At 34.3% G+C, this 12500-nt stretch overlaps 2 protein-coding genes across 9 annotated transcripts in view; one reads left to right on the top strand and one right to left on the bottom strand.

The window, feature by feature from the left end:
- The window catches only part of LOC132797212 (innexin shaking-B), a 215153-nt gene that overhangs the window by 191884 nt on the left and 10769 nt on the right, over positions 1–12500 (bottom strand). For all 8 annotated transcript variants that reach the window (XM_060808785.1, XM_060808792.1, XM_060808784.1 and 5 more), the window contains one exon: positions 252–1208. The gene's annotated coding sequence lies outside the window, so the exon portion shown is untranslated. The remainder of the gene's footprint in view (positions 1–251; positions 1209–12500) is intronic.
- Positions 7974–10500, top strand: LOC132796010 (ankyrin repeat and KH domain-containing protein 1-like). Its single transcript, XM_060807019.1, has 3 exons — positions 7974–8247; positions 8342–8965; positions 10094–10500. The coding sequence occupies exons 1-2, from the start codon at positions 8053–8055 to the stop codon at positions 8948–8950; spliced, it is 804 nt and encodes a 267-aa protein (XP_060663002.1). The 5' UTR covers positions 7974–8052; the 3' UTR covers positions 8951–8965; positions 10094–10500.

Here is a 12500-nt window from a genome sequence, read left to right as displayed (position 1 = left end):
ACTCTACCCCCACACACACACAGACACACGCACACACTCTGAGGCAGCGACGGTTTCCTTTGCTGTCAATGAGCGTGAAAAAGTCTTTGGAATCTCGAGCCGCAGAGCAAAGCAAACTGAAGGCAAATTATTTTAAATATTGTAGAATATCAATCAACAGCATTTGCATGCGCCCCCTCCTCTACTCTCCACTCTCCACTCTCTACACTCTGCACTGCTTGCTCCCCCCTTTTATGGCATGACTAACTTACCTGACTGGTCTTTAGTTGTTGTTGTTCTTCGTTCTCTTCTCCTTCTGCTTTGTCTTCTTGTTGTTGTTGGTGTTGTTATTATATTTATTGTCGTTGTTGTTCTTCTTGCTCTCTTGTTGTTGTTGTTGCAGTTGCTCCCTTGTTGCTTTAGGCGCGTAAAGTTTTTCGCATTTTCGTTTTCAAATTATATTTCATTTGCTTTGGCGCCGCGTCTCGTTTGTTCTTCTTGCTTTGAACATTGCTCTTGTTGTTGTTGTTGTTCTTGCTTTTTGTTTTTGGTTTTCTGTTTTGTTCTTATTGTGTTTTGCTGGCCGCCCAGTCACATGACGCCCGCCGCGCGTCTCTCACACACTTCTCTCTCCTTCTCCTTCACACTCTCTCTCTCTCTCTCTCTCTCTCTCTGTGTTTCTGTTTCGCACTTCTTTTAGCACAATAAACACTTTCTTTGTCACTTTTATTCACGTTGTGATTAGTTTTCAATTGAATATTGCTTCATGTATTATTTGATTTGTTTTTTTTTTTTTGTTTTTGTTTTGTTTGTTTTCTTGCTTGCAGTTGTTGTTGCTGTAGTTATTGTTGTTATTGTTATTGTTGTTGCTATTGTTCGAACTTCTATTTGTTTAAACTTAAATGCAATTGCTAATTATTTTTTATGATATGTATAATTAATTGCATTTACTTTCGTAATATATTTGGACTCTATTTCAGTCTATTTGAGCTTCGAGTATTATTATTAATATTTATTATTAATTGTATTATTATTATTATTATTATATTATTATTATTTGTAATTGTTTAAATAAGTGTAATTTATATGAATATTTAATGCATCTGTTGTCCGTTTTGTTTTTGCTTTCTATTTCATTTTGTTTTTTTCTTTTGTTTCTTTTTTTAATTCTTTCAAGTCTTCATTTCATTTGTCCATTATTCAATTTCTCATTTCCAAGACCTTGTGTGCTATAAAGAAACAAGAAGTTCAAAATCACAATAATTAGATCACAATTTTGACAATATCAATATGCAAAGACAAAAAAAGCAACAACACAAGGATCCTCATTAATATTACTCAGAGAGCAACAACGACACGCATACAAAAACAACAACAACAAGGTTTTTGCATTTGCAGAATGCAAAGTCAAGATGAAAGCGCTATGCAGAGAACAACAACAACACACATATGAACATATATACATGTACATGTATGTACATATGAATAGTGCAGCAACAGCGCATTTGAAGAAGCAAACACAAAAGCAATGACAATGCTGCGTGTCCAACAACAACACGCATGTTACAAAACGCAACAACAACAGCGCCTCTGTAAAGACAAAATCAAAGAAGAAGACACAGATTAAGGGGTTGTTCCGATCAGCTGAAGTTGAACTCAAAACAACAACTGCGAAGAGAGAAGAGAAGGCGTAAAGTTGCGGTACTTGGCAAACTGCACTCGGCAAGTGCAAATGAAAGGGATATATGTACATCCATATGCATGTAAGCATGTTATTTATGAAATGCAAATGAAAGAAAAGGATAGCACAATGATGTGAAGCTAATTCAATTGAGATTGACAGTGTCGCTTTTAATACAAATTTAATTCCTTCACTTAATAGTTAAATTTTAAAATTATAGATAATGATGTATGATAAATTATTGCTGATTTATTATAAAAATAGAGCTAATGACCTCTTACTTGCTTGTACTCAATATAATTCCAATAGATTTACTAAATTTATGAAATATAATATAAATACTAAATCGATTATTGAAATAAATGTCTTTATAATTGTCAAATCTTAATTTATAAGTCGAGATTTAACTTTAAATTAATAAAAAAATATTAATTAATATGAATAAAAAATTCACTTAAATTCTTTATGTCAATTTTTAATTTATGTTTTTCTAAATACTCCAAATTATTTTCTAATTAATCTGCCTAAAGCAACTTTAAAAGTTTTGTCAAAAGTTTTCTGTTGCTTCTAAAAATCGAATTGATATATGCTCTGTGCTTATTAAATTCCGCATATAAGAAAGATATTTTCGCAAAATTAATATTATTATTATTATTATTATTTTTTTGGTTTGGCCAAAGTTGGCGTTTTAAAAGTTAATCAGCCCGTCATTCGACGCTTGCCACAATATGCGCTGAAAAGTTTCTCAGCCAACGCTTCCAATAGGTGGCATGTGGCAAGGAGGTGGCAAGGTGGCAAGGTGGCAAGGCGGAGAAGCGCATTGAGTTATGCTGCAATAAATTTCACCTCATAAGCCAATAATGGCGAAACTTTTGTGTTGCACATTTCGTGCCGTCGCGTCGCCTATGCACGCCACATTCTCTCTCTCTCTCTCTCTCTCTTTCTTTCTGTCTTACTCTCTCTTTGCTACCTGCAGCTGAATGTCCTACTTTTGCAACAAATACAAGTGCAGCAATAAGATTGCTATTTAACACACACACACACACTAATAGACAATGAAAATTCGAAACGTTACGAAAAGAAGAACCCAAATTTATTGAGACAGCGCGAAAGAGAGCAAGCAGAGATATAGAAAAATATGTATATATACTATAGAGAGTGGCTTCATATACATGTATGTAGTAGTATATAGCTCAACCTTTAAAGGGAGCAACAAACTATAAACAAGAAAGAGAAGTAGACAAGCAAAGAGAAAGAGATAGTAGATATAGAGAGGCTTCATATACATATACGCTCATACTTCTCAATTTTGTTTATGTGCAACCTTTTAAAGGGAGCAAACTATAAAGAAGAAGGCGAGGGAAAAGAATGAGGAAACTTATATGCATAATGAGGCACACCTCGCATATAAGGGACCGAACATTTCCGGGCCGCTTTCGTTCTCGAGACAAACACAAAGACAAAAGGCATGAAAATGACGATGGCGATGACGATGACGATGACGATGACGATGACGATGACAGAACGATGACGATGACGATGACGATGACGAAGTTGTAGTTGAGGAATGTCGGTCACTATGTTTTTGGCCGCGTTGTATTAAAAGTCATGCCATAACATCAAATATATTGTGTAATGCCGAACACAAAAGAAATTCTCCAGAGAGAGACAGAGAAAGAGAGAAGTTTGGCAAACTGCCTGAACTTTTTACCCAGACTTAAGTGGTTATGATTTCTCTATTTGCTGCTGGCCATGTATTGAACCAAAGTAATTAAATTTCCTCGACTAACTTCAAACGATTTGCATATTCCAAAGACCACGAATTATAATCGTCTCAGACTATTACATATTTAATGTTCGTCTCCTATTCAAATCACATTAGTCGACAATTATATGAGTCTACTACTTCTATTTATAATCCATGAATTATTCAATTATTCCGACTTCATTTCATCGATTGGACCAACTTTTGCAGCTCAATCAATTAAAGTGATTTGCAAAAGATGAAAATAGTATCAAATAAATAAATCGATAAACTCTCAATGAGCTTATTTAATGTTTCCGACAACATTTTATTTGCAGCACATTTTATAAACCTATTACAAAAGATGGGATAAATTTATAGAAAAAATTGGCACATCAATTTATGAGAATTAGAATATATAACAATTAAAACTGAAAATAATTAAAATATGACTTGAATATAAACATAATAAAATTAGTCGAATGAATATTACTTCTCAAAAATTGTATTCCCCAATAATTAGACTATAATATCAATACAAAATTGTACAAATAAAAGATGTTTAATGTTATTATTGAGAAAACTCACTTATTGGCGTTTATATAGAAAACATAATTGAAATATTCGATAAAATAGTAAATTATATTTTTAAAATTTTACATTTCATAGCAGTAAACTTAAATTATAAGCATTATCTATACGTATTTTCTAATAAATTATAATTGTGTTAAATTTTTATGTTGTATTTATTCAAATAAAAAAAAAATTAACACTGAAACCATTATTTGGTATTTTACTGATAAATGAACTAATAACTAATTTTTAAGATCTGTTGAATGGAAATTTGGTTTAGATCGAATATCAAGAACTGATCAACGGAATAAAAATATATACCGTTAAAAACGACTTTAACATTAACATACTCAAAATTCATTAAATTTTAAATAGAAAATTGACTAAACAAGAATTACAAAAAATAAAAACAAAAAAAAAAAAACAAAATCTCATTACTAAGAAATACTTTTAATGATGTATCTTAAATTAAAAATAATCCACAATTGAAAATACATTTTAAAGGAGCCAATTTTGCATTTCTATTAAATGTTTCACATGAATTTTCAGAAGTTTTTCAAAAGAACCAAATTCTGTATTTAAATTAAATTCAAATTTAACATATTTTCAGAAGAAATGCAGTGGCAAACAGTGATGATGATATAACGAGATGTAGCGAGAAAATATTGCGAGTTGCAAACATTTTTTGTGACACGTTTCGAGCGCAGAGAGGAAAGTGTAAATTGGGTCTAACTTATTATGGGTATTATCAAAGAACGCCCTCTTTCTCAGTTTCTCAGTTCTTTCAGTTTGTCCTTTTCTTTTTATCTCTTTTTTTTTTTTTTTTGGAGACATGACAAAGTAACAGGCAAGAAAGACTCCGCCAGTTTTATGTTATTACAACATTTACGAACAACTTACAGTAACAACAAGAACAAGAACAACAACAACGATGACGACAACAACAACAACAACTAGAACAACAACAAGAACGATGACGTTAACAACAACAACACTGACTAGACCACTTTTCGTAGCACCTATTGGTGACCTCTTCTTCAACATTGTCTTCTGCTTTTTCTCTTCGCGTCTATCTCTCTCTCGCTGTCTTGCTCTTTCAAACGGTTGTTAGAATGCACTTTAAGCAAGTTAGCGCATCGTTTCGTTATGTGACGTTGTTGTTGTTGCTGTTGTTATTGCTTCCCCCAATTCCTTCTTTTCTGCTTCTTCGTCAAAAGCTTTGCAGCAGTTGACGTTGATGTTGCGGTTACTTTTTTTGCTTTTTGGTTTATTGAAGGAGTGAGAGCGAAATAGAGATAGAGAAAAGCAGAAGAAGTGAGAGAATGGAAGAAGACCGAGGTAAAGAGAGTGAGAGTGTGTGTAATTGCTATTTAGACGAGCTGTATGCAATTATGCTTTGCCTGATTTGCTGGCAATAGCTGCGGCCAAACACACACACACACACACACACACACATACAGAGTAGAAAACAAATAAAGTCACACACACACACACACACACACACAGAGAGATGTGCATGCATGGACACGCATATGCATTTATATTGGAGAGAGTTTAATGCGCGCTCTCTTACCCCAGACGACCTAAAGACCATTTAAAGTAGGACAACGGGGCCAAAGCAACCAAACACAGCGACAGAGCGACAAAGCGACGAAGCGACGAACAACGACACAACAAACAATGCGAGGATATGTCGGAGGCAATAAAGGAAGCGTCGTCACTTTTGTTTTTAGCCCGCATTACGAGTATTTGCCGTTATGCAGCGACTCTGCTGCTTGCTTCTACATTAAATATCAAAATGTGAGACAACAACAACAACAAAAAGAACAACAACAACAACAACAAAGCAGCAGCAGACAAATGTGTCAGGCACTTCTCTGTCTGTGTGTGTGTGTAGTATATATTTAATCTCTTCTTCTTCTTTTTTTTAATATATGTACCATGTATATATGGGCAAATCCCACCATTCGCACGATTTTAGCTAATGAAAATCAATTTTTTGGGGGTTTTTTTTTTAAGATTTAGAGAGAATTGAGAGTACTTTCGGAGGGTATAAGATTCAATTTCACTGGAGTCACTGTTTTGAAAATAATTAATAAAATTGTGACGTGTCGCACGCTACATAAAGTGAAAGTTAGTTTTAGAAATTTTCATTTCAAACGCAATTTTTTGCGAATTCTGCAAAATAAACCCAATGAAAGTTAATATCCTAAAGAAAGTTAAGAATATTAGAAGAAAAAAACCCGATCGTTTGGTCTTAATAATGTTTATAGATTTTTAACAAAGCCTTTTTCCACTTTTTCCGCTGACATTAACATAAGACAAAAATCTTTAAATTTGAACTAAACATTATTTATTATATTCCTAAATGTGCTTCACAATTATTTCAACGTGATTTACATTTGATTTGTATGTGAGCCCAAGCAGAGGCAAAAAATTGTGAAGAATATACAATACGGATTTGAAGGTGTGCGCAGAGCACGAATTTAAGTAAAATTATGAAAATTACTTGTATAAATAAAATTGGGTTTGATACAAATTTGTGCATTTATAATGATCGAAATTTCTTTTACTTTAAATTCTTAAAATTCGATATCTACTTTAATGTTTCATATAAAGAAAAATTACAAAATGTGATGTTTAAAAATTGGTCGCTGGTGGACTGTTTCTGGGATTTGCCCATATGTAGGACGACCAAATGACCAATGAAGTTTATTTACATCTGATACCTGGTATATTATACCACGAAATCATATGTAAATGTACATCACAGTTTTTCTTCCATTCAACATATAGTACATATGTATATATGAACGCAAACAAGACTTTACATGATCAAAATAGAATACAAAGAAGCAGAAGAAGCCAGAGGCGTATACGTATACGTACTTATAATCGATTAATGATTCAATAAATCGAAAGCCATTTTTCGAGACAATTAAATCGCTAATTGAAACAAATTAATCGATTAATACTACTGTGGGCAAAAAGTAAGGTGAATTTGTTTGTAAAATGAAAAATCTTTATTTATTCTTCTAAATCAATATCATTCCCTTCAAAGTGATCCCTCCCGATAAAATACACTTATGCACACTTTTTCCTATCCTCGAAATATGCCAAATAGTCCCTTTTCGGTATAGCCATCAGTGCCTTCTTCGATTTAGCTTTTATCTCCTCAATCGACTCGAAACGCATTCCCCGAAGTGGTCTCTTCAGTTTTGGGAATAGTCAGAAGTCACACGGAGCCAAATCAGGCGAATACAGTGGTCTTGGAACGATATGCGTCGAATTTTTTGCGAAATGGTCAAGAAAAACGTGTACAGAAATTGGTCGTTTTTGGTACCAAACGAGATTTGACTTTTCGTAGGCCCAAATGGTCTTTCAAAATGGTTTTCACAGATCTTTCTGATATTCCGATCATATCAGTAAGGTCTCTAATAGTCAACCGACGATTTTTGCCTCCACTTTGTTGACGTGTTGGTCATGTGTTGACGTCGATTGTCGTCCGGAGCGCTCCAAGTCATCAACACTTTCTCGACCCTCTTTGATGTCTTTGTACCACTTAAAAACATTTTTTTTGTGACACGGTAGAATCACCAAAGGTCTTTCGCAACATACTCGGCGTTTCCGCAGCCGAAATTTCATTCAGCAAACAAAATTTGATGGCACTTCTCATTCAGACATTGTAAAAAATCGAAAAATGCACTCTTGGTCGTTTGGAAAACACAAGCGTAAATATATTTCTGATAATGACATTCAAATGAAATTTGGCCCAGATGCCATTAACAGTCTTGCCAACTTAAGAAAAAAAGAATTAGGCCGAATTGTTAGGCCCGCGAAGTTTAAATTGAAAATTCACCTTACTTTTTGCCCACAGTAGTATGTATCATATCGATCGAGTCATCACTTTTCTCGATCCGTCACTATTCTCGGTTGTCAAATATTTCTCACAATTGTGTTTCATTTTGCTGCGCTGACAAAAATTTTCTTAAAAATGTTTCCAATTCAAAATCAAATAAATCGACCAGCGCTAATTGAAGCGGCTGCTTTCGGTCATTTGGATATTGTCGTACTGATGCTCCGGAGCAACTTTAACGTGAATCAAAAATGTGACAATGGGGAAACGGCGCTCATGGTTGCCAGCGCGGGCGGTTATCTTGAAGTGGTAAATGTACTGCTAAGCCATGGCGCTAGTTTGAATGAGCACAATGTGGTTGGACATACACCGCTGATGAAGGCCGCATGTGGCGGGCATGTGGAAGTAGCCATGGTTAGTATCGAGTCATAGGCAGTATAGAGAATGTATAAACTACTTTCACACTTTAATCTGCTGATTAATCTAATGTTTAATGTCTCTCTCATAGGTACTTCTCGAGCATGGAGCAAGTGTCAACACCCGCTCCAATGAGCACAACGAGAGTGCATTATCAGTGGCTAGTTACAAGGGTCATCTCGATTTGGTGTATCTCCTACTGGATGCTGGCGCTGATGATTTGAACTTCGCTCTTTCAGCGGCTTCAAAAGGTGGCCAAGTGGCAGTAGCGGAGATATTATTAGACAAGGGAGCGGAAGTCAATAGTTCCACCTTTCCACTGCCATCGCCGCTGGAATGCGCAATATCCAATAGTCACCTTGACGTTACCACTTTGCTCATTGAGGCCGGCGGCAACATTAATGGGACCATTTCAAATGGCAACACATATTTAATGATGGCAGCTGGCAAGGGGGACCAGAGAATGGTGGTATTGCTATTGGATAACGATGCGACTGTGGATGCAGAGATGGAAAATGGAGACACGGCGCTCATGATTGCGTGTAAGAAAGGACACACCGTTGCGGCTAGTCTGCTCCTCTCTCATGGCGCTAATTTGGAGCACATGACGGCGGACAAACGTACGCCTCTTATGGAGGCTACTCGTGCCGGCCACTTGACGACCGCGAAGTTACTTATCGAGAAGGGCGCACGCAATTAGACGACCAGCTTGATGGTAAAATTTATTATTATATAGTATGTACTTACATACTATCTCTCTCTCTCTCTCTCTCTCTATCTCTGTCTCTCTCTCTCTCTCTCTCTCTCTCTCTCTCTCTCTCTCTCTCTCTCTCTCTCTCTCTCTCTCTCTGTCTCTCTATCTCTCTCTCTCTCTATCTCTCTTTTCTCTCTCTCTCTCTCTCTCTCTCTCTCTCTCTCTCTCTCTCTCTCTCTCTCTCTCTCTATCTATCTCTCTGTCTCTCTCTCTCTCTTTCTCTCTCTCTCTCTATCTCTGTCTCTCTCTCTCTCTATCTCTATCTCTGTCTCTCTCTCTCTCTCTCTCTCTCTATCTATCTATCTCTCTGTCTGTCTCTCTCTCTCGCTTTCCCTCTCTCTCTCTCTCTATCTCTATCTCTATCTCTATCTCTATCTCTATCTCTATCTATCCCTCTCTCTCTCTCTCTTTCTCTCTCTATTTGCTATTGTAATTATGTTCAGGCAATTTTCAGTTCATGTTTATGATTTCATCTTTTTTTTTTTTTTTTTTTTTTTTTTTCCCCTCTTTGAAATTGAATTTAAATTTCATATGTCACCATCAAGTTTGTTAAGGGAAGCTGGAAGAAGAAGAGCTCTCGTAATTTGCCAACTTTTTATGCTTCCGTTGAGGGTGCTTCAAAGAGATTAAATACAGGCATAAAGCCAAAACTGCAGCCACAAAAACCAAAAACACACTTTTGCATATCAAATTTCATAGACGGGTCAGTTCTAGCAAGTATTTCAATTATTAGTTTAATGATTTTAATTATGGCACTTTTAACCATAAATTTCAAAATATATACATATTTAAATAGCTTTTATTGCCGGCTATTAAGTAAGCAATTTTTTAATCCCAACGAAATATGTTTTATTTAAAAAATGTAATAAACTTTGACAGCCGAACTAATCCAAATGATGCTTTCGAAAACACTTAAAAAGAAATAGAAAGAAAAAAGCAGAAAAAGTATAGAACAGTTTTTGATTTTCGTTTTTCTTCAATAAAATGATTTGTCACAGCAAAATTTGTGGAAAAGATGAAAGAGATTTCTAATTGGCAATCATTTTTTTTTTTTTTTTTTTCTTTTTGTTTCAATCTATATTTCATAAGGTCTTAAGCCCCATATGAAGCGTTTATACGAACGAACAAAGACAACAACAACAATAAGAAGAAGAAGAGTAAGAAGACTGACCGAAGATGACGATGAAGGCAATGCATCAAATTATATTAATAGATCTCTATGTGGAACCAGAAATGATTCGACTCGCAACATCGGAATGGTCGGAATTCTTTTCACAAAGAAACCAAAACAAAAACAACAATAAATAGAAAGAGAGGGGGAGAGGGAGAGAAGAATAGAGGAGAAATAATCATTTCAAACTCAAGATTTATTTTATTTGGACAAGTTGAGCGAAATGAGCGCCGCAAACACAAACAACAACAAAATGCGGCGAATAATAGTTTTTTATTTTCCTCTCTGCTCTTTTCTTTTCATTCATTCTTTATCTGTAGTTTTTTTTTTTTTTGTTTTTATGCGTTTCTTTTGTTTATGTTTTGCACAGCAGCTGACGCCATAATTTTTCTAAAACGTGTTTGAAATACATCACACAAAACAAACCACAAGAAAAACGAAAATACGAAAATGAAAACAAAAAACATTTCAAATCATTTTCATAATTTCTCACAAAATGTATTAAGTGTAAATGTTTTTAAAGCGAAGAACTCTCTAAAAAGTAGAAATAGCTTAACAAAATACGTTTATGTTGAGGAACTTTTCGAATTGAAATATGTTTGCAAAATTATTATAATATAAAAGTATTTATTTCTTAAGTTTTGTAAAACAAATATTCTCAAATTAAAAAAAAAAAAAACAAATTACTAAATAGCCATTAAACTAATTTCAAAATAAATAAAGTTTGGCATCATTTAAATGAATGAATTTAAAAAAAAAAATTAATTTTTTTTTGAAAATTTGGCACACATAAAAAGTCACATAAATTAATAAATGACATTATAATAGATTTTTATATCTTACAATTCAATTCATTATAGAAACTTTGAATGCTAATTCTGAAAAATCTCAGAAAATTGATAAAATTACTGTATATTTAAATTTGTTCCTTATGGCAACAAAACTCAAATTCAATTTGTATATTTAAAATCATTTTTCAATGAAATTTTTCTAATTCATGATATCGCAGCTTTAATATTAATTCGTTTTATTTTTATATCTTTTGCTAATTTTGCAGCTAGTTTAAAGAAATTTCAAATTATATTTTGAATTTTGAAGATAGAGAGAGAGAAGCAGAAGAAGAAATGAGAGAATAGAAGAAAAGCGAGGTAAAGAGAGTGAGTGTGTGTGTAATTGCTATTTAGACGAGCTGTATGCAATTATGCTTTGCCTGATTTGCTGGCAATAGCTGCGGCCAAACACACACACACACACACACACACACACACATACAGAGTAGAAAACAAATAAAGTCACACACACACACACACACAGAGAGAGATGTGCATGCATGGACACGCATATGCATTTATATTGGAGAGAGTTTAATGCGCGCTCTCTTACCCCAGACGACCTAAAGACCATTTAAAGTAGGACAACGGGGCCAAAGCAACCAAACACAGCGACAGAGCGACAAAGCGACGAAGCGACGAACAACGACACAACAAACAATGCGAGGATATGTCGGAGGCAATAAAGGAAGCGTCGTCACTTTTGTTTTTAGCCCGCATTACGAGTATTTGCCGTTATGCAGCGACTCTGCTGCTTGCTTCTACATTAAATATCAAAATGTGAGACAACAACAACAACAAAAAGAACAACAACAACAACAACAAAGCAGCAGCAGACAAATGTGTCAGGCACTTCTCTGTCTGTGTGTGTGTGTAGTATATATTTAATCTCTTCTTCTTCTTTTTTTTTAATATATGTACCATGTATATATGGGCAAATCCCACCATTCGCACGATTTTAGCTAATGAAAATCAATTTTTGGGGGTTTTTTTAAGATTTAGAGAGAATTGAGAGTACTTTCGGAGGGTATAAGATTCAATTTCACTGGAGTCACTGTTTTGAAAATAATTAATAAAATTGTGACGTGTCGCACGCTACATAAAGTGAAAGTTAGTTTTAGAAATTTTCATTTCAAACGCAATTTTTTGCGAATTCTGCAAAATAAACCCAATGAAAGTTAATATCCTAAAGAAAGTTAAGAATATTAGAAGAAAAAAACCCGATCGTTTGGTCTTAATAATGTTTATAGATTTTTAACAAAGCCTTTTTCCACTTTTTCCGCTGACATTAACATAAGACAAAAATCTTTAAATTTGAACTAAACATTATTTATTATATTCCTAAATGTGCTTCACAATTATTTCAACGTGATTTACATTTGATTTGTATGTGAGCCCAAGCAGAGGCAAAAAATTGTGAAGAATATACAATACGGATTTGAAGGTGTGCGCAGAGCACGAATTTAAGTAAAATTATGAAAATTACTTGTATAAA

This window comes from Drosophila nasuta, chromosome X (genome assembly GCF_023558535.2).
Source record: "Drosophila nasuta strain 15112-1781.00 chromosome X, ASM2355853v1, whole genome shotgun sequence".
NCBI classification, from domain to species: Eukaryota; Metazoa; Arthropoda; class Insecta; order Diptera; family Drosophilidae; genus Drosophila; species Drosophila nasuta.
The sequence above is the reverse complement of the archived record's forward strand: the minus strand, read 5'-3'. Positions and strand labels throughout refer to the sequence as shown.